At 34.1% G+C, this 23,770-nt stretch overlaps 2 protein-coding genes across 2 annotated transcripts; one reads left to right on the top strand and one right to left on the bottom strand.

Annotated features, from left to right (window-relative positions):
• Nucleotides 1-8,433: 8,433 nt before the first annotated feature.
• Nucleotides 8,434-14,008, bottom strand: LOC112756384 (pentatricopeptide repeat-containing protein At2g41720). Its single transcript, XM_025804966.2, has 10 exons — nt 13,580-14,008; nt 13,308-13,480; nt 12,998-13,103; nt 11,344-12,453; nt 11,135-11,240; nt 10,849-11,053; nt 9,699-9,831; nt 9,476-9,580; nt 8,975-9,095; nt 8,434-8,862 (listed from the first exon to the last, which is right to left on the bottom strand). Exons 1-10 carry the CDS (start codon nt 13,952-13,954, stop codon nt 8,774-8,776), a joined length of 2,523 nt encoding a protein of 840 aa, XP_025660751.1. The 5' UTR covers nt 13,955-14,008; the 3' UTR covers nt 8,434-8,773.
• A 6,460-nt stretch (nt 14,009-20,468) lies between these two features.
• On the top strand, nt 20,469-22,501 carry LOC112755447 (uncharacterized). Its single transcript, XM_025803543.3, has one exon. It carries the CDS (start codon nt 20,747-20,749, stop codon nt 22,232-22,234), a length of 1,488 nt encoding a protein of 495 aa, XP_025659328.1. The 5' UTR covers nt 20,469-20,746; the 3' UTR covers nt 22,235-22,501.
• The last annotated feature ends 1,269 nt before the right edge of the window (nt 22,502-23,770 follow it).

The raw sequence follows: 23,770 nt of genomic DNA, 5'->3' as shown, positions 1-23,770 counted from the left end.
GGCACAGATAGAAGCATGCACAATAGAATACAATATCACAATTTAAATTACAATCTACCAATACTATTTGTGTTTCTTTCCAAATGTATTACACTATTCCATCAATTACATTAAAAAAAGAAGAAAAAGAAAAAATTCACCTACAAACGCCCAAATTTCTTACCAAGATGATCATGTAAAGCACTCTCATCAATCTCTTGGTGATGGTAACTCTTGTAAACAGTAAAAAATGTTCTACACCAACAATCCCACCAAATTCACAATGACCAACACACCCACAATAACCGTGAAAAACTGCAGAAACGAGTTCTGTGTATCAATTGCTATAATAAGCAAAACTAAGAAAATCACGAAGACAAAGTTACAGATGAACATCAAAAGCGTGGCCCAGAGGTAAGTGATGAACAAACGCTTGAAGATTTTGGGGATTGCAGAGATGGTGGAGGAAAAGGAGACATCTTTGTTGGTGTAGAGGGAAGCGACGGTAAAGACGGAGGCGGCGGTGGAGAGGAGAGAGAAAGCGAAGAGGAAGAAAAGGTAACAGATTTCTGGGATGTTCAGGAATTGTAGCTCCTCTAGTGCTAGATCCACTATTGTTTTGGTTTGTAGTTGCTTTGAAAGGATGGAATTTTGAGATATTAGATTGTTATTCTTTTTTATTGCAGAAATGAGATGAGATGAGATGAGATGATATGAGAGGGAAGGAGAGGGAAGGGGGCTGCGATGGAGAGGGAAAGGGAAAGGGAAAGGGAAAGGGGGCTACGATGAAGGAGGGGGAGGGATTAGGGTTTGGAATAATATTTTTAATTACAAATTCTAACTCAAAATAAACTTCTCTTGTCAGCAAAAACCGATGAACACGTAAGCATCTTACTCGCCGGAGCCATGGTCCGGCAAGCACGAGGACACGCTTGGCAAATTTTTAAAACATTCAGGTACCATTTTGTCAATAACAATAGTCAGGTACCAAAATGTCAGCGTTTGAATCTTTCGGGTACTGATTTGGTCGTTACCTCTAAGTATTTACTTATATATATGTAAAAGAAATACTACACATCCAAGTCTTTTTATGAACTAATTAAGTCTAATCAAGTTAAATAATAAAACTTAAAATAATATTAGTCATAACTGATTTTTGTTGTCATAGACAAATTTGATTGGACTTGGTTAACAAAAAAAATATGAATATGTAGCATTATCTTATATAAAAAGACAGATATTTACCTATTTATACATGATTATTTTAGTGTTTTAATTTATAAAATTAGATATTATAAAAACTAATTATGTTATATTTACATAAAAAATAACTACCTATATATATATATATATATTGAAATAAAAAATACATATTAAAAATAAATTAAACAATACATATATTTATATACGAATACATAATGATTAATAAATATTTTGATAACTAATTTTTATGTACACATAATATTTTTATTATAAAAATTATTATTATTATTATTATTATATATGTATTTTTTTTGCCCCCACTATCAAAATTTTCTGGATCCGTCACTACTTTACTCCCTCAATTGTTAAAAAAAATTGAGAGGATCCGTTTCAGTTCTAAGGAATCTCTTATGGCGGATACTCTCGTAAAGACGCATAAAACGTTTTCTTTTTAAGAGAAAAACCTTAAACGGTCCCTGACAATGATCTCAAAAGACAACGAGACTCTTAATAAAAAAAAATACCCAACCCGATTCCTGAACTTTACTTTTATGGGACTGATTAGTACTTTTTTTTTGTTTTTTTAGCATAGAGGCTAATCAGTCCCATAAAAATAAAATTCAGGGGCCAAATTGGGTATTTATTTTTGTTAAGGGTCTCATAGTCTTTTTGAGGTAATTGTCAGGAGTCGGATTGAGTATTCACTCTTTTTTTAAAGATGCTTACGTGTCATGTTATTATTGAACGTATTAATGAACCAGTTATTTTTGAATTTTTTAATAAATCAGAATAAAATCGGTTTTTTATGACAATAACAATAAACACAATTATTATTAGATCCGGTCGAACCGATCAATTTACATGACTCGGACTGGATCATAATTTTTTTTTTGTTTTTTTTTTTCACTTCCACAAACGACATCATTTGGCATCCCAAAACTCGCACACTTCTCCCTAAACGTCACTATACTGAACCTCAAGCTTTCTCATCCCTGTCACTGCTATCGCACCTGTAACACCCAACCACATAGAGTCTTATGCTTAAGTCATAAAATAGAGGTGGTGAGGTATTACCACCTCTAAAAGTAAAATCTTATATATAATATAGTTAAAAAGAAGTTTTATCTAGGAGCCTTTGAAGGAAAATTAAGATAAAAGCGTTAAATAGAAAAGGCGCAGCACTCTCGTAAACGTTAACGTGACCGAAGCAAGATAAGAATAAACTAAGCATGGATATATATAGGGTTAAGTATAATTTTGGTCCCTAAGGTAGGGGTTAAAAAATTTTTTCGTTCCCGGCCTTTTTTTTGCTACAAAATAATCCCAAAGTTTCAGTTTGTTTTAAAATCGTACTTTTTTACCAAATTTTTTATTTTTATTACCAAATTACCCCTAATTAAAAAAATTATAAAATAAAACGAAAGAAAGGGAACGATGAAAGGGGAAGAAAGAGAATTGGGGGGAGGGGGAAAGAAAGAGAATGGGAGGGGGAGGGAAGAAGGGGAAGGGGAAACAGCCACACACACACGGATGAAGAGGGGGGAGACAGAGAGCAAGGGAGAAAAAAGAGATCGGAAGGGAGAGGGAGACCGCGTTTAGTGCCACCGCCGCCACTCGCGCGCCGCTCATCGTTTCTACTCCTCCTCCTCGCTCGGTCGTTGATGCTCCTCGCCATTGCTGCTTCTGTTTCTGTTTTTGCTTTTGCTTCTAGTTTTGCTTTTGTTGTTGCTCTGATTTCATTATCCATTGTTGTTGGTGTTATTCTTCTAGTGGTTGTTGTTTCACTGCTTTTGCTTTTTGCTTCTGCATTCTGCTTCTGCCTGCTTCTGTTTCTGCATTTTGGAGACGAAAGAGCAAGGGCATTTTCGTCCAAAGGATGATTTAAAAAAAATTGAAATCTTTGGGACCATTTTATAGCGAAAAAAGACCGGGGACAACAAAATTTTAACCCCTATCTTAGGGATCAAAATCGTACTTAATCCATATATATACAAGAGAGTTCCAAGATACAGATAACAAAATTTCTGACTCGGCTCGCGAAGTTAAAACCGGACGGAGCATATAAACATATCTACATATATACATAAGAATCCCAAAAAGACCCAAAATATTGTTTACAGAACCTGTTTCTCCAAATCAACCTCTAAGAGGGATAAAACATAATATATACAATGGAGATATAAATTATCTACACATATATCAAGAACCAAAATAGAATCCCAAAAGGCAAGAGTTCTTCGCTTCAGAAACTTCCAGAATGCCTCAACGAGGTGCCTCACGCCCTGCATCTAAAAACTACAAAATATGTATGGGGTGAGAACTAGAGGTTCTCAATATGGTAACAGTGCCCACATAACTAACATATAATGTCGCGGAAAAGCCAAAGGCGATCTTAAAACTTCTGACAAAAGATTCAAACTTAAAACTAAAATTTAAGACCATAAAATAAGGCGAGGTATCTAAGTTTAAGGATTCCTGGTTTTATCACAATTCTAACCTAAGTCCCTAAGTTCACCGCCTTTCGTCCAACCTTCCAGGATACCGGTAGAACTGTCCTCGTCACTCCTTCTCTAGATGATGGGTGTCTCAGTTGCACAGACAAACAATAAACAAGGAAAACATAGGTAGTTTATAAATACAAAGAACAAAGCATATAGTAGTTAAGCATGGATATCAAATTGGCAAACTCAAGAATGCAAACCAAAACAAATAGACAAATGCATATGATGTATGCCTGCCTTATGGTTGATGAGTCTCATCTGTCGGTTATCAAACCAACCTGATATGTCCGGCTGCTAAACCTTAGACAGTCCCTCGTGCGTGCATCCGGAAGAGTCTATGCATAGCTTTTTCTCAAATATAAATAAATTCCTCTCATTGGGGGAATTTCCAGGGAGTTAAAGTGCTCGACCACATTTTGCGACGTAGGGTCAACAGAATATCGAGTCTCAACTTGGAGCACGTGGTGGTAAGCCACTGCATCTACCCAGAAAAACTCGTATCTCAAATAAAGAAGTGCATAAACCTCATAATAATTCATGTTCATTTATAGTTACTCATACTCATTCATAATAATTCACAATGGCCATATTCATCACATACATAACACATATTTGCACTTCTCATATATAATTCATTTCATCTCAAGCTTTCTTTATCTCCAAGTTACCACCCCTTCCTAACTTCACCTCATCCTTCAACTTACAACTAAGGTTTAGGGGCTAAAAGAGTAAAAATATAGGTTTAGAGGTTCCAAATTATGTTTTAAACCATAAAATTCACTTTTCTGAAAACAGGCTTCACGTATGCATGGATGGTCTCGCATACACGGGGGTGTATTTTGGCTTGCGCGAGTACGCGAGGCACCAAACCCGAAAGGAATGGCCGCATCGCATGCAGGTGGTCGTGTACGCAACCCCTCAAAAACCCAGTTCTCGCGTATGCATACCCTGCTCACATACGCGATGCACCAAACCCGAAAGGAATGGCTGCGTTGCATGTAGGTGGTCGTGTACGCAAATTCTGCAGGATGGCAAAAATGGCTAAGTGCTGCAGAATTTTAATTTTACACACTAAACTTCCGACGCGTATAACTTCTCGGACCCAATTTTCATTCAAAACAGATTTGGCAAAAATCGGAGGTACGGAAGCCGAGTTATGACTCGCCGAAGTTTCGTTAAAAATCAATCTTTGACAAAATTTCACAAGAATTCTAAACCTCAATATTCACAACATAACAATTCCATCCCATTTTAAAACTTGCCAAACCACATCAAACCAAGTCCCAACATTTTCCAATATACCAATTCTACTCTATATTACACCAATTTTACTAATTTCACAAATATAATCACTTCCACACAATAATTCATTTCCAATAACAACATAATTCATATCAACAACTCATATATATATATATTCATCAACACCATCAACTTTCTCGTGCCTAATAATAACCAACTCAACCATTCCACATTTACATTCAATTCAACACAATATACAACGATACATGGTTCAACCTATCCTAGGTCATATAGCCTAAGTTTTCACAACACATTATATTTTAGTTACAAGAAACCGAAACCATATCTTGGCCGATTCCTCGTTAATCCCGGAACACCTCAAGCATTCACCATACCACAAGTTCCTCAACTTCGGCCCCTCACCAACGAAACCCAGCCTCCAAAAACTTGATCTCATGCTTCCAAATTCTCACTTTGACTCCAATCAACAACCAATTTCAATCTAAGATCACATTTATCACCACAATGAATATATAGTTCACTAATTTAACATATATACCAAAGATTTGAGGGTGCTTACCTTACCCACAGCTCAAGTGAGCTAAATCCGGCAATACTCGCAAGTTAATTCAAACCTAAACACCGAAATCAAGCAAAATTTAACATAATTACACATTGAATTTCGAAATTTGGGGAGGAAAAAGTGGATTCCATACCTAATCAAGGACTGGATTTTGTAGAGCTCGACGCTGCGGTCGCGTGGCCACAAACGGTGCGGTGATCGAAACTCCGGATTGAATTTGGGGCAAGGGTTTTCGAGCTCCCCTTCATTTCAACGTGTGTTATATTTAATTGGAAGAAGGGAAGGCTGTTGCCTTCATTAAAGAGTCATTGGGTTGGGCCTTGGGCCTAATACAGGTCCAATTTGGCCTGTTCGGCCCAAAATTAAAATTAGTGTCAAAATTCATATTTTAATTGATCCTGCCACATTAAACTCTAAAATTCAATTTTCTAGTCTCTTTTATTAAAAATTAATTTATTGACTAATTATTTGTTAATTTTACGGAATTTACATCCTACCCACCTAATTAAAAATTTTGCCTTCAAAAAATTCAGATTCAGTTATCTGAAAAAAGATGTAGGTAGTCCTTCCGCATATCAGATTCGAGTTTCCAAGTGTGTTCTTCGATACCAAGCCGACTTCAAACTACTTTAACTAATGAAACCTCTTTCCCACGCAATCGTTTGATGCTGGTGTCGTCAATCCTCATCGGGGTTACTAGAAGTGTCAAATTTTCTTTTACTTGAACCGACTCGGGTTCTAGAACATGACTTGCATCGAGAGTATACTTCCAAAGCTGCGACATGTGAAACACGTCGTGCAGGTTCGAAAAATGCAGCGGTAAAGCAATCCAATAAGCTACCGGTCCAATCCTCTTTAGAATTTGAAACGGACCAATATAACGGGGGTTTAGTTTCTTTGTTTTGATTGCTCTACCCACTCCGGTTGTTGGAGTAACCTTCAAAAACACATGCCCTCCTTCCTCGAACTCTAAATGTTTCCGCCTCTGATCGGCGTAGCTCTTCTGACGGCTTTGAACAACAAGCATCTGGCTTTGGATTTTCTTGATTTGTTCAGTAGTTTCAGCTATCATTTTAGGCCCTAACAAGCTTTTTGTCTCAGCTTCATACCAACATAGAGGAGATTGACACTTTCTCCCATACAGAGCCTCATACGGAGTCATTCCGATGCTCGCATGGTAGCTGATATTATACGCAAACTCTACTAGTGGCATATACCGATCCCAACTCGTCGGCTGGTCCAAAACACAAGCCCTCAACATATCCTCTAGGGTTTGGATTGTTCTCTCTGATTGACCATCGCTTTGAGGGTGATACGCAGTACTCAAGTTTAACTGAGTTCCAAATGCCCATTGGAAAGAGCCCCAGCACCTTGAGGTGAAATGAGGATCTCTGTCGGATATTATAGTGGTAGGCACGTCATGCAACCCCACGATCTCTTTAATGTACAAACATGCTAGCTCCTCCAACGTACAACTCATTCGAATAGATAAAAAGTGAACCAACTTTATTAGTCGATCCATAATCACCCAAACAACGTTACATCCAAATGGTAATCTTTCAAGACTGAACAGAAATGCCTTGTATTTGTAATGCAGGCATATTGGCACTTTGACTCCTTTATCATGAAAAGGATTAAAAAATAAATAGCATGTCTGTAAAAGTAAAACACATGCTCGGTAGTTGGAACTTAGCATTGTGTAGGAATAAAGCCACAAATCACAATGAGTTCTGAATTTTGTGAAAAATGACCGTTACTTCAAACTTTGACCAAACTATTATTGCATGTAATCATATGGCATCTTGATCTACGATACTCAAGACCTCCCCAGTAAAAGTACTCTAATTTATTTCTCCACACAATAATAGAAAGAACAGAATTACTCTCTGAGCAGATTTGTCTGGGTTTTTTTTCCCTGTTCCAATGGCTTCTTTTTTAATTTGTATGTTTTATAAAAATTCGCAAAACCAGACAATGAGGGGTGGATAATTTATTTTGGATGACAAAGAGTAACGTTGTTTTGCTACTTCCTTTGTTTTATATATATGGATTCAATTTTCATAAGCTACATACCGTGTCATATTGTCATTCATTTAGTGGTAACCCGGCATATGAAAATGAATATTTGGTATTGTCGATACTAACAATTAAATCAATCAAACTGTTCAGAGTAAATGATAACTGTTAACAATTGAATTAATAATCAAAATTGTTCTGAAATAGTCCTTGAAAGTTCAAACATAAGTCATTTTTATCCCTAAAATTTTAAAAATTAATCCAATTAGTCCTTATATATTTTTTTTATTTTTTCTTGATAATATTAAATTTAAAATATTTTTTGATACTACTAATTTTAATAGAAATGTAATTGACAAACAAAAAATTAGTAATTATATCTTTTCTTCTTAAAATTTTTTTTAATAAAATTATCTCTCCTTTAATTCTTCTCAAAATCTCTTATTCTTTTTTATTCTAAAACTTTTTTCTTATATTATTATTATTTTTTTTTTTGAAACATATACATTGTAATGCTCAGCTCTAGGGTACAACCATAACACTGCATGGCTAGTGGTCAACAATTGGACCATGGTTAGGCTGCCAGATTATTCATTGTTGTACTGCGAGACTTGCCAGAACAAGCACTTGACCCCTTTTTGGTTGATCGGTTGAACATTCACACCCCTATTGAACTGGACGTTTCATTGTCAGAAATTACCCAGATGGGAGGCCAATTCTTCCTGTGTTTCCATGTTCATGGAGATATTCCAGAGAGATGTATCCATGGTATGGAAAATGTTTTCGATAATGGTTTTGAAAATGGGTGGGCAAATGGTGGTGCTTGAGGCACCAAAACTACTTGATTAATGACACAGATAAAACATATATAGAATAAGATGTCATATACGTATAATTGAACAAATATACTTGATCAATGTAATGTTTGATACTTTGATTTGACTGATGATATTTGATGATGATATCAGAACATGTGATACTAGGGAGGGAGATTTGAAACCAGATCAGAATTGAGTTATTGCTCAATTTGTTACACTACAAAGCCTTTAAAATTTACAGTAAATTATGAGGTTAGTTAATATCACATTTATCCCTTGATTATACCACATTGGTCTCTCTCTCTTTTTTCCTTTTAAGCAAGCTCACAATAGAAGTGAACTATAACTTTTTTATCACTCATCCAATTATCTTATGGACTTGTGTCTATAGAGGAAATTAGATTTGGTACAGCATGTTAGCTAAGTAATAACTAATTCGAAAACAAGGGTGAGCTGAGTGCAGCGGACTCACGTGATTGACTTGGAGAAATTCGTTCCCTGGATTTTCCCTTCACGGATTCTGTACAAGTTCATGACCAATGTAAATGTTAGGCCTGACCTCTCTAAATACCATGACAATACCCAAATACCAAACACATGCATATTAGGAAATACAGTGTGAATCTCCATACCAAGTCTTTCTTTTACGACTGCAGCATTCTCAGCCCCAACACATCTATGTGAATAGGAGGATATATCATGGTACATTTCGTTTGATGGTTGAATTCCTGAATCCTCCATCCATTGTAGTACCTGCATCAGAATTTGCTTAATTTTCCAGATGTGAAGTATTACAACATAAAATGTTCAGAAAAATCAGACTTCACGATACTGAACAAATGGGAAGTCTCCAAAGGACTAGTATAAGTCTCATTGAAGGCACTTACTTACCACTTTGACAATGGGAGATCCTATTTATAGTGATTTCATGATTCTTATTTTGAGAAGTTTATTTTGTAGGCACTAAAACTCTATGCATGCAACAAAACTAACAATCTGTTATTGCCTAGTTGAAAAAATGTAGAAAATCACCCTCCTATTGGAAACCAACTAAAGAATGTGCACGTAGAACCTGTTTCTATCATTGTTATTAATGCACACCACACAAAGCCACAAACATTGACAGAGCTGACCTCTAAATATTTCCTCCAGTTTCCAGAGGATAAGAGGGTTTTCAATATAACAGAATAAGTGTTGAGGTTAATATCAGCACCCGATGCCAACATCTTGTAGAATAACTGCATGCAGGAAAAATAAGCCAATATGAGAGGAAGGTAGCGAGAAAGAGATACCAATCTAGTGGGAGATCATATTTAAGGTTGTTATAACAATTATCTGGGAGAATATTAGAGATACCTTCAACATAGTTTCAATCTTTCCACTTTTTCCTAAAAATTTGAGGAAAAGGTTCAAGCATCCAGACGAAATTACAGGAAGTGAGGGCTCTATGTACTTCATGATATCAACCGCTGTCCTCCAATCATGCAATCTTTATTGAAAATACACTTAGTTTGACAGTGGTATGATAATAGAATACCATAACTGTATAAAAATATTACCACACTATAATAATGGTTATCAATTAAAGAAGTGTAAGTAATATCCATCTATCCTCTTGTTTTCTATCCAGTCTTTCATAAAATATTATGTGCTTTAGTAGGAAAAAGTAATATCAAATGCACCAAAGTGTTGTACAATGTGGCTGTACGCGGATCGGATCGGATATGATATCCGCGCTTTTTAGTGTCGGATCCGATCCGCACTGCGGATCGGATCGGATATATCCGCATAATTGATCCTTCTCTTTTTAATCATATTTCAATGTAAAAAATTCAATAAAAATATTTCTTTCACACTTTTAAACTTATTTATTCCTAAAATATTTTTAATCAAACTCTTTTTAAATAACAAAAATAAAATAATACAATATATGAATAATAATTACTAACTAAAATATACAAACAAGTAAATATAATACTAAACATATATATATATTTAATTATTATTGTGCGGATCCACGGATCGGATACGCGGATGTAGAGCAGATATCCGCAATCCGATCCGCAAAGGGTGCGGATCGGATCGGATCCGATCAATTTGCGGATCGGATGCGGATATTTACCGCGGATCTGCGGATACAATCCGATCCATGAACACCCCTAAATGTGGAAACTTAGAATTTCATAATAAGAACGCACTTTTCTGGTTCAAGTTCCACCAGTGATATCAAAATTTTAACATAATGTTATGAGTCTGGAAATAATATATGCTAAATAAAAATGCCAAAATGTGAGTATGTTGGATGAGGTGTGCAATTAATTCAGAATATGAAGTTCATAAAAGTTTGTTAAAACTTAAAAGAGTGAAGACATTAGACAGGATTCACTACAGTAAGAGAGGAACCTTTTAGGAAGCTTCAAGAAAGTACACAGTAAAAGAAAACTAGAAAAGTAAAAGGAATTTGAGGAGACTGGAGATATAAAGACAAATTTAAATTTGAACTTACATGCTACAGGCAGATACCATTTCAAAATAAATGGTATCACTGAAAGGAATATCTTTTTCTCTCATACTTTCTGCAAGACTGAGGACCCTTCCTGGTTGACCACCTTTATTAAAAGCTCTCATCAGGGCAGCACATGCAATCGTATCTAGCTTGATGCCATTTACTTCCATTTCTTCAAAGAGTGCATATGCCTTTTCCCAATTCTCTGAAATTAAAATAGTGTTGAAAATTAAGACATACATTTCTTAATACAGTCCTAACATTCAGTGGTTAAAATTTATTTTACCTCCTGCATTGTATGCATCAAGCATTGCAGTGTATGCAACTACATCAGGATAGCAACCAGATGATTTCATCAAGTTGAATGTGGATTCTGCTTCTATGACTTGTCCCTAAAAAATTACCATATACAAGATATTAAAGAGAAGATACACAAGTCTCAAATTTTATTGATACTCGGAGGAGAGGCATTCTAAGTCCTAACAAAACCCCTACCAGTTTGCTGTAAGCACATATGGCAGAAGAGTAGACCTCTTTGGACAAAGTTAGTCTAAGATGCATCATTTCTTCCATGAAAACTAGGGCTTCACTATATTTTGACATATTACAACAACCACTTATCAACACAGTGTAAGTAACAGAATCAGGTTTTATATTTTTCTTCCTCATAGATTTATACAAGCCTACAGCTCTGTCATATTTCCCCACATTCATATAGGCTCCTATAGCTGAATTATAGGCAACCGTATTCAATTTAATGCCTCGCATCTCAGCTGCTGATAGGATTGTATCAATCTTCACCTTCTGACTGCACCGCCCACAGGCAGCCAAGAGAGTGCATATTGAGACAACATTTGGATAAATTCCATCTTGTTCCATCTCACGCAATATTTCAATTGCCTCCGCCAACAAACCATTAGATCCATAGGCATCAATTAGTGCATTGTAAGTAACAATGTTAGGCTTCAATCTGTTTTTCTTTATCATTGCAAATATTTCCCTTGCCTTTTGAGGCTTTTGTGATCTTCCATAAGCATTAAGCAAAGATGTATAGGACACAATATCTGGCCAGAAACCATTTTGTTTGATCTCATTGAAAACCGCAAGTGCCTCCTTGTCCATCCCGCGAGCAGCATATGCACCAATTAATGAATTATATGAGATTGTGTTGGGTTTCAGCCCTTCTGCAAGCATCATATTAAATGCAGCCACGCAATTTTCAACTTGCCCACATGTAGAATACAAGTGTATGATGCTGGTAAAAGTTACAACATCAGGACGACAATCAGACTTATTTCTCCTCATGGAATTGAAAATATCGATGGCTTTGTCATATTGTTGAAGCTTCACAAGACAATGGATAATAATGTTAAGGGTAGTTGTGTCAGGACGAATGTGAGTTCCCTTCATTAGTTCAAAATAAGACAGAGCTTTTGAATACTGAGCCCCACTTTTAAATGCAGATAACACAATATTGTGTGTAACAAGATCAGGCCCAACTCCATTGTCTGTCATTTTCTTGCAAACATTAAGTGCTTCTTTCCAATTTCCACTAGAGCCACAGGCGTTTATCAAGTTGTTATAAGTTGACCGGCTTGGTGGAATCTGCAATAATAGAAGTGTCAGTCTGTTACAAACTAAAATTTCAGTTAAGATACAAACCTTCAAAGTGCTTATTTTTAAATTTTAAGTCACAACAGCAGAGTATCTTTAAAAGAAATTAATGCATGGCTGGTAAAATCACAAATATCCCATCATCAGGATTGATTACTCATTTCTAACCTGCTCCAAGACCCCATCGCCAACTAGTATAGGGTAAAGTGGATGATACATAGAGCAAATAAACACTGACCAGAATGAAACCTATATGCTTTATTGGTTCACACTAACCAACTGGCACAGGGAGAGAGAAAGAGGTTTCCCATCATCAAATTAAATAAATACAACCTATATCTATATGTAATGGAATCTCGAATCAATGTCGCAACCAAGATCGCATGGAAAACTATATCTTATGGTTCTACTTCGGGAGTGCTCATCAAGAAATAAAAGATACAATATGATACCAAAAGATAAATACAAAAAGAAGGTTGTTCACATCAAGTCAGACTCACTAAAGATTGAGGGAAGAAAAATACAGAGTACACACAGCAGCTCGCAGCATGTCATCCATGATATTCATCGCCCAACGCCACTGTCCAGCTCGACCATGCGCATTGATAAGAGCATTATAAGTCTCAGCATCAGGTTTACACCTAAACAAGTAAATAAATTAACAATCAAGTACAAAACCAAACAAAACAAGGATTATCAACAACCTTCGCAAAATTAAAGTTACTAGCAAGTAAACACAAACACTTAGTCCAAGAACAATTTCTATTTGCATTCAAACCAAATCGAATAACATCTAATAAACATTGAATTCCGCCGATTTAACTCCATTGCATAGAGTACCATACCTCCATTCTTGCATCTCAAAGAACAATCCACGCGCCTGGTCAGTTCGGTTATGCCTAGCATGCAACCTAATCATCATGTTGTATATATCATTACGCGCACAGTAGTTCTTCTGGTTCTTCATCCACCGGAACACTGCGATACAGTGTTCAATCGACCCTCTCTGCGTCAACTCCTACAAAAAGAAAAAAGAACAACACAAAAAAAATCGATAAGAAGCAGTTAAGCACGGCACAATTGGAAACGATTCAATGAAGCGAGAAAATCATAATACTCTAATGAGGTAAGGGAAATTCTTGCGTGCGAAGCGCCCAACCCAGCGGTTCAGTAGTCCGTCGATGTCATCGCGAGGAGTGAGGGCGAGGACCTGGTCGACGACCTCCGAGACGGTCCAGTCTCTCTGGAATCGGTCTCCGGCGACTCGGACGCGGTAGCGGCCGGGGATGTCGTCCTTCCGGAGGCCGGAGAGCCTGTCGGAGACGTCGTGCTGGCCGCGGTCGTAGTCCACGAAGCCTTGCTTTGTCTCCTCGAATGCCGTCTTACTGGATTTTTTCTTGCAAAAGATGGCGGTTTGCATGCGAGTTGACTCAGGGGCGGCTGTGCCCCCAAGTTGGTAGAGACAGTGAGGTACGGTGGTGGTAGTGGCCATCGGCGGAAGATGACTGAGCTGAAAAGCGGATAAAATGAGATATTTGTAAATTTGTATTTGTAGCTATAAATAATAAATGAATAATATTTCTTCGTCTCTTTTTTTTTTTGGAGGGAACTGGGCTCAGGCCCAACTATGTTATGGTTCTGAACATTGAACCGTGTAATTGGGCTATATTGGGCCTGTATTATTGGCCTCATGCTTGTCCTACGAAAAGGAACACCTTCCATTTAGGAAGAGCTAATATGATTGATCATTTTGAAGCTTTTTATTTTTTAAATAAAATTGAGATCAATACTGTTTTATGTGTCAATATATACTGACAACAAAATATGATAATGCCATTTTTTTATCCACTTGTTATAATTATAGTCTAAATATCACCAAATTCAGATTCTTTAAAATGATGATCTTCACTTAGAGAGTAAAATGAGAAATTTTATTCTTAGATTAATAAAAAAAAATGAGCCTCGGTTTTTATTTTATTGATTCACTAGTGAAATTGCTTGATTAAACCTTTCCAAATGCAATCTTCACTTTAGAAATTTTATCCAAATATGCCAATAGCTTTAAAAAAAAGGAGCATCAAATGATGGATCTGAAGGCAAACAAACTTATTAACACATTATTAAAATAATATTTTTATTGAAATCGTTTTTGGCATTTATTAATTTAATATTTTTGTTCAACCAAAAAAGGCCTTTTTTTTCTCTTCTTAAATCCATTAATTAAATGAATCCCTCTGAATATCTAGCTCTCCGCAATTACACCTTTCATGCCACAATTTGATTTGGTGACTTCATAAATGGTACATTCACACAGATTATCAAATTGGGAATAGTTTTTATAAGAACAAGTGCTTTGCACATTACAAATTCAATGGAAAGTGTACTCCACGAAATTTATGTAAGAGGGTAGAGGGAGGTACACATTGTCAAGGCTTGTAGCTGTCAAACCTGTTAAAATAAAATAACCCAAATAAATAGAAACTATGGAAGAAACTTGTTGGTGAAGGTTATCAATAATTTTGAAGCAGCAACAAGGGCACATGGGCACAAAATTTTCAATCACTTCCCTCCCGGTATTCCTTTGTTTATGTTTCACTTTATTGCATCTCAATACTCTGTTTCATTCTATTCATGGATTTTGCATAAAATTATTGACTTTTTATTTGTCAATATGTCATATTAACATGGGCGGCATTAATTTAAGCAATATTATGGATTTTACCAATTATTTATTTTTTTTCTTTACCAATAATGGCATCACTTTAATAACTAATTCTTTTGTTGCGAGTCATTTGAAATTAAAATACTAGTCACGGTCATAAATGCTAATCCGCATCGAAAAAATAAAAATACATGACTTTTAAAAATTAATATTTATTAATAAAAATAAAAAAATTAAATCCTGAATTAAAAATATTGATTAAGAATATAGTACAAAAAAAAAATAAAATTTATATAATTAATAGAAATTACAATACTCTTACTTAATATTAAAGATAGCCCTAAATATAAGAATTTTTATGTGTTTTGTGGTGGAATTTGAATCCTTGATGGCCCTTTGATTGAAAGACTAGATGATGAGTTATGACACCACATTCATGCGATTGAAATTGAATTTACCAATTACTTGATCTCGCTGGTGAATCTATATTTTTGACAAATAAATTCCTGATTTATATTTTAAACAGATTAATTTAAAAAAAAGATATTAACAAAGTTCTTCAATAATAAATATGGATAAATTAGTTTAAATTAAATTTTTTTATCTTAAATTTTTAATCGTAAGAGTTAATTTAAAAATAAAGTAAAATATTAAATTGGTTCTTTATGTTTGAGCGTAATCCTATTTTGATTCTTAAGGTTTAAAGTGCCATATTTGAATTCAAAAATGTTTCATTTAGCTTTAATGTAATCCCATTGTGAGGTCAAAATTAAATAATTAACGGAATGTCCTACATAAATACAAGAACAAGATCGATAATTTGGAGAACAAGTACAAATTTCAGAGGCATCAATACATTTATTTATCATTCTCTTTAGTTCTATAGAAAATATTTCATTTCAATTGTAAAAAAATGATAAATAAATGTATTGATGCATCCACTGTTGATTTTGTGCCTCTGGAGCTTCTACTTATTCTCCATATTATCGACCTTATTCATGTAATGCTGTCATGTAGGACATTCCGTTATTTATTTAACTTTAATCTTACTGTGGGACTATATTAGAGCTAAATGAAACTTTTTTTAATTCAAATAAGACACTTTAAACCTTAAGAATTAAAATAAAATTATTTGCAAATATAGAAAACTAATTTAGTATTTTATCCTTTTAAGAGTAATATGTTTATATTGCTATCTTAAAAGTTTATATTAATACTTTTTTTATGAATTAATTTATTCGAAGTATAAATTTTAAAGAATTTATTTGAGACTTTACTATTATGTAGTTTTCTATGGGGAGTGAAACTGTGAAAGTCATCTTGCTTATAAAATAAACAACTTATACTAACTAAAGACATACTCTGACAGTCAATTACTTTGATGTATCCATAACCACATTATCATATGATAATGAATACATATAAATTAGTTCATGTGATTCGAAAGGGGGTAAGTAAAAAACAAGCTTAGCTTTCCAAAGGTGCCGACACAAGTAGCAGGACCCCCAGAGCCAGGGGCTGGTGTTTGAGCCACCACACATACACATATACATACATTAGATTTAGACATTGGTAGTACTTTTGTACATGAAAATTTGATAATTATTGTTCATGATTCTTCACCTTATGACCATGTGTTTGTGTGTGCTTTGTTACGTGGAAGCTTCTATTGGATCTAATCTTACTACAGTTTTTGTGACACCAAGTCCCATGTACTGCATCCATATTGGGACCCCCCTCTTCATTCAATGTCCTTGTCTAATTTCTATCCTACATTCATATATCAAATTATGAATATAATTTAATTAACTCCTTTCCTAAATCCATCCGAAATAGTTGTTTAAGTGGGAAAAATAAATCTTGTTTATGCATTCAATTACAGCATAAGAAATGAAGAAGTTGAAACCTGAGCATTAGGTTAGGAAAAGATTTTTGTACACTACACATAACATTATATTATGTTCTCATTATTAAATTGATTTTAACTATCAAATATTATACTATAGTATACTTTTAAAACTAAAATTAAACTTAAAAATTAGAGGTGTTTATAAATCAGGCAAATCAGGTTTAATTAGATTTAAATTCAATCTTAAAAAGTCACTGAGTCTATTTTGATTTGAATAAAAAATAATTTAAAATAGACCAAATTAAATCGAAAGAGTTGATCCGATATAAAATTAGTATATATAAATTTGTAAAATTTATATACTAAAATAACAAAATCTTATTTTTTAAAATTACATTTAATAAATGTTATATTATATTTATACTAAAATAAATTATTTTAAAATAAAAACAATACTGTTAATATAAAAAATATTAATTAAATTATAAAATTATAACATGACATTACTAATTTTATTTTAAAATATATTTTTTAATTATAGAAAATAACTTCATTTCAGATTAGGTGATTAAAACATAACTCAAACTCAACCCAAAAAAAAAAAAAAAAAAAACTCAACCCAAAAATTAAAAAAAAAAAAATCAAATCCGATAAAATATGTTTTAAATTCAAACAGAATTTTAAACCTCACCAAAACTTGAATACCCCAACTAAAATCTCTAATGGCTTGATCATAGGGCTAGTAACTACTTCCAATGTTAAGTCTATGCCATTTCTACGTTCAACCAATAATTTCGGTGTCAATATCTTAATGATATACAATCATGCAATGAACATTTTTAATTCACTCTTTGGGTAGTAGCTTTTTTGGTAGATACCATATTTAGAGTGGATTTGATCTTCTTGTTGAAATGTTTCTTTTTGAAGTTCTTGTGTGACATATTAATTAGCATCCTTGGCATGGGTAATTAGATTCTAGCTAGAACAATGTTTTAGGAATATTATTATTATTCATATAGTGATCAAGTTAATATTTAGAGCTTGAAGCACATAATTAAACTAAATATTCTATTCGTAACTTTACTTCATGTACGTGTTTCTTTAATTTGTGGGTACAAAAGTGTATAAAAACTAATAGAGCTTTCATAATACTCTATAGTTAAGAAAGTAAATTCGGTATTGAATAGCATTAGAATTAAGTTGGAGTTAGCTTACATAAATTTAATTTGGTTGAAATTATCACTGTACGATATACTTAAATATATGCCTAACTATGTGCAATTCTGTCGGCAGAAACATTTTTATTTTTATTTTTATTTTCATTTTTTTCTCTTTTAGCTGCTATTTTGAATCTTTGGCTGTCCAATACGACGCCGTTTTCCATGATATCCAGGTGTGAATGTATGGTGCAGACGGCACACTCACCGGACACGTGTATATGTGTCATTTTTTACTGGTTCATCAATTATTAAATATAATAAAATAATATCATGTACATTATTGTTTTTAGGAGTGAGCATGGATCGATTTGGTTCGGATTTATGGTAAAATTAGAACCGAATCGATCGAAATGTAATTGATTTGGTTTGGTTTGAATTTGTATTTTTTTATACATGTATCCGAACCAAACAAAACCGATTAAGAATGGATTGGTTCGGTTCGGATAATTGGGTATTCGATGACTTTAAAATTCATAAAAAAAAAATTTTTTTAAAAATTCAACAAGTACAATAAACATGTAACATCAATAGAAATAATTCAAACATGTAAACACCAAATACATTAAAAACTAAATTCATTAAAATCCAAACATATTAATAATGAATAATCATTGTCTAATAGAAAAGCCATATATATTTTTTTAGTTTTTTTATTTAATTAATATATGATCAGGTTCGCGGGTTGGTTCAGATTCCGTATCCCGAAAATCGATACCCAAATCAATCACTAACAAAAGTCATCGATTTAGTTCGGGTTGAACCCGATTACCCGTTAATTTCAGAACCAATTTAATTGGTTCAATTCAGATTTGAACCGATAATCGGGTACCTGCTATCCGTGCTCACCCCTAATTGTTTTTGACAGTTTAAGATTTAAGGTTTTTTTTTTTTTGTGACTCAGATTAAGATTAAGTTGATATTTGATCTTCTCACTTATTTTTATTTTAACGTATAATATTAGTTTAAAGTAAACATAAAAATTGAATTTTAAAATTCACAATCATTATCGCCCAGATTTTCTGAATATCGATGAGTAATTATTGCGGAGAGTATATAACGAACAAAAATTAAGAAATCATTCACGCATGTAACAGTTTAATTTTATGTGATTCCTTCGATATCGTATTATCATAAGTCATAACAATTATATCCCAGTGGTATTTATTATTTAACAATATATTAATCAGTAGTTACTTAATAATTATTGTATGTGATATTCCTCGTCGAAATAATTATGTGATATTGATTTGCAATGAATCTAATCATAGAATTCAAGAGAAGAAAGAAGGGGGAGAGAGATGAAGAAATAAATTATAAATCAGAGAAGACTTGAGAATCTTAAGATCCTGTCCCAGTCTGACTGCTCTTTTCTTTTTCCTTTAAAATTCCAAATCAATAATAGGAAAAAGAACAACATTTTCCGATTATTTTAATAGATACATAACAATATTTTAGAAAGGGGAGTGTTATTTGTAAGCCTAAAATTTACATCTATTATAACAATTTGGAAAACAACAATAGAGAAAAAGGACAATGAATGTGTTTTATATAAAAAAGGTAAAAAATTGATAAAGAAAAAAATAATACTACATTACTAATAAATTTACTATTTTTTACAATTATTTGACTTTTTAAAAAAAATAATAATTAATGAATATAAATTTGTTCTATATTTAAATCGATACTAATAATTTTACATTTTTTTTCTATCAAAAAGTATTGGTACTATAATAAATTTTGTCTTGAAATAAATTTATTTCTAATAGTTAATTTATTAGTCTATTTAAATAAGTGTTGGAGAAGTCACCAAAAAAAGATAAGTGTTGGAGATTCAAATTTAATTTGTGGATATAACAAACTCTTAAATAAAATTTCGAAATTCAGGAATCCAAAAAAAAAATTCCTCCCCTTAAATATAATATCTTGGTGGTATAAAAAATTAAAACCATCAAAATGTTTATTATTATATTAATTAATATTTATTAACTTTTGAATTCAATTACAGAAAAATATTAGAAATCATCATAATTTATTATTTTTTGTAATTATTTAGTCTTTAACTCAATTTTTTAGTCTAATTCTTTTAATATAGTAATTCAAAAACGTATTTTGTTCTTTACTCTAAACATTAATAACTATCTTATAACTAAAAACAATAAATTCTGATAACATTCCTCTTCAATTACATGTTCATGCTAAGTTTGTAGGATAATAAATTATGAGAAAATCTCTTAAAAAATAACCATTTCAAATTTCACAGATTTGGATTTTTTTAATTCTCCTATTATTTTTCTATTAAAAAAAGAAATCCAAAATAATATGGGGAAATGCTATAAAAATGAAAAAGGAAAAAAAAAAAAAACAGTAACTGCATATACTAATCTATTGAGCATCCACCAGACCACCACTTTCTGAAGCTCACATACACAGCACTCACTATCACCATCACCATCGCCACTCACCACTAACCAGCAAAAAAAAAAAAAAAAAAAAAAAACTTCCCACACTCTCTCCACACACAAACAAAACACAGTCACACACCCGTTTTCACATATGGGGCTCCTTTCAATGGCAATGGCAAAGGCAAAAGCCAAAGCCACAGCCACCACCACCCACACCACCGACATGGGTCTTCTCTTAGTCTTCTTCCCTCAGAACCACAATGCCCCCAACACAAACACCTCCTTCAAGAGAACCAACTCTAACAACCTTATTCTCTCCAAGACCCAATCAACTATCTCCATATGCGCACTCCTCTTCTTCCTTACTCTCCTTCTCTTCACGCTCTCCACATTTGAACCCACTAACACACTTCATCGTAACAACAACAATAGCAACCACCATCCAACTAAACTCGTCCAATCTAAAACCCAAAACCACAATAATTGGTTTTTACCAAAGCGCTTCTGGCCAAACACGCCCTTCAAATCACAACATTCACATTCTCCCTCCAAGGCACTTCAGAGAATGGGCACCTTATACCGTAGAGGAACAAGAGCAATGACCGATCTAGTTATCTGCCACGTGGCCGACGAAACCACCGTCCACGAATTCCGTTATTTTCTCAGATTAATCCACCGCTCAGGACTCACTGCAAGAAGCGACGTCGTTTTTCTCTTCAGTTCTCGTTCTCTGTCCTCCTCCTTCGCGCCGGTTATTCGCGAAGAGAACGAAGCTTTCTCCTCGCTTGTTGAGCTGCACTCTGAGTTGAACTCGACTCGATGGAGCCAGTTACCTGAGTCAACGTTCGATGTGACTCGCTTCTTTGTTAGGGTTGGGAAGAAGGGAGAGGAGATCGCTGAACCGCTATGGGGGAAGAAAACAAGGATCAACTCGAGTGACGGTGAGTCGAGTCGCCGCGGCGGCGGTGGCGAAGTGATGCTGAGTTACGGATCGGTGCTGAGTTTCGACGCGGCGGAGCTTGACCCGGAGAACTCGCTCGCAGGGTTTCTGGACCGAGTTCCGCTGAGTCTACGGCGGTGGGCGTGTTACCCTATGCTGCTTGGCCGAGTCAGACACAATTTCAAGCACGTGATGCTCGTGGACGTGAAGAACGCGGCGGTGGTGAATGACCCGCTCGGCCGAGTCAGGAATCGGAGGTCGGAGTCGGTTTTTCTGTTTGCGAAGCACGGGAAGAAGAACAACGACGCGAGTCGGACGAGCCAGCGCCAGGTCAACCCTGCCGTCGTGATGGGCGGCGCTCGCGGCGTCCGGCGGTTAGCAAATGCGGTTGTGGTGGAGATCGTGCGGGCAGCGATGCAGCAAAGGAAGAGGAAGAATTCAGTATCCGAGTCAGCGATACTGAGTCAACTCACCGGCGGGAACGAGATCATGTTGAAGGGAAAAGGCGTTGAGTTAATGGAGCCGAGCGAGTCGATCCCTGATGCGAGTCAACTCAGTGGGCGAAACTCGGGCGCGTCGCTTTCAGATTATGCAATAATTCAACGCGGGACAACGAGTAATCATGATTTAATTAATTCTGTTATTAAAAAGCAAATTTGTTCTTCTGTGGTTGATTCTTCTGTCTATAGAGATTGTTAGCAATTACTTAGCTTAAAAAAATAAAAAAAATAAAACACTTAGTGCACACACAAATTTTCACATTGTTGTTGTCATTAGAATTATTAATTGTTTTTTTTTTTTGGTTGGTCATAAAAGGTTCTCAGTCTAGCACACTGTGATTATCAGTTTTGTTCTCAGTTAGTTGTACATATTCTTCAAGTTAATTATATTTTTGTATTCTTTTATGTAAAAGCTAAATGAACTTTGGTTTTTTCATGGTGAATAAAATGAGATTTTGACCCTGCATGCAATGTTCTAATGTTATATAGTCCATATTATTATGATGAATAATATATTTTGTCATGCATGGTCTAATATAAGCAGAGCATGCTATAAATTTTCTGTCAATACCCATTTAAAATATACTTTGATTTTGGACCTTTGTTTTCACATTTCCATCAAAATATATTTTATATCAAATTGACAGTACTAAGCCTAGCAGCCATTTAAATATTCTGGTTTTAGACCTTGGTTTAAGCACTAAGCACCTTCCATTGTAAGGAAACTGCTTCTTTCGACCAATTGTTTATAAAATATTTGAAGTTTATATAAGTGAATCTTATTAGCAGAGAGCTCATATTTTTAACACGTGAATATTTTTTATGTTTTATTAAAAAATATTATGCATGACATTACTTAATCTCGTATTAATCTAATTAATTTAGTCAAATTAGAAAGAAAGAAAAAGGGAATATATAGGAAAAAGAAAAGAAAATGAAGTTTTCAATGGAGGGTGAGTATGTAAAGGAAGGAGCTGTAGAAGGCATTGATTATGGCATGTGCTTGTGATCTTTTTGGCTCCAACAATGTACGCGTTTGCAATAAATAAATAAATAAATATTTATAAAAGAAAGCTTATTATAAGCAAAATCGATTTATTTAATGAGAAATTCCAGCAGCACCTTCCAAAAGGAGATAGGGGCACCAAAACGTGCTTATTACGATGCTTTTGCCTTTTGTTTTGTGTTTCATCCTGCTTTTACTTCGTGCGGCGTTAAAGCAGTTATTTTCGGGTATGGTTTAATTCTTGATCTAATCTTAATTAATTAACTTCTAATTGGAAATTAGTAATAATTAATTGAGGAATCAATGAAAGAGGAAAGGTGACAAGTGTGCGTTCTAAAAACTAAAATGTAGGTTATCGACTGTTGTTGTTACTCCCAAAATCTGAAACTTTTCTCTCGTGCTGTAAGGCTGCCAAAGTGAAATGCCCAAAGTGAAATGCCCCCATTTACTCATTCATTGACTTTTCTAATATTTATGTTACAATAATTTCATTTTTATCTTTTTTCGTATTCTTCTTGCTAGCTAATTCATTATTTTGAACAATATTATTAATTTTGGTGGGTAGACATTAATATGTAACTATCATAAAATAAGTTCTGTTTTTTTTTCCTAACCTTACCGTTTAAATATTTGTAGATCTTTATTTATGTAATTAAAAGTTGGTCGTATAAACCTAGACTCTCTTCAAGTTGCTAAGGTTGTTTTCAATAATTAAATATTTTAGGGCAA

Source organism: Arachis hypogaea, chromosome 16, assembly GCF_003086295.3.
Source record: "Arachis hypogaea cultivar Tifrunner chromosome 16, arahy.Tifrunner.gnm2.J5K5, whole genome shotgun sequence".
NCBI classification, from domain to species: Eukaryota; Viridiplantae; Streptophyta; class Magnoliopsida; order Fabales; family Fabaceae; genus Arachis; species Arachis hypogaea.
The sequence above is the reverse complement of the archived record's forward strand: the minus strand, read 5'-3'. Positions and strand labels throughout refer to the sequence as shown.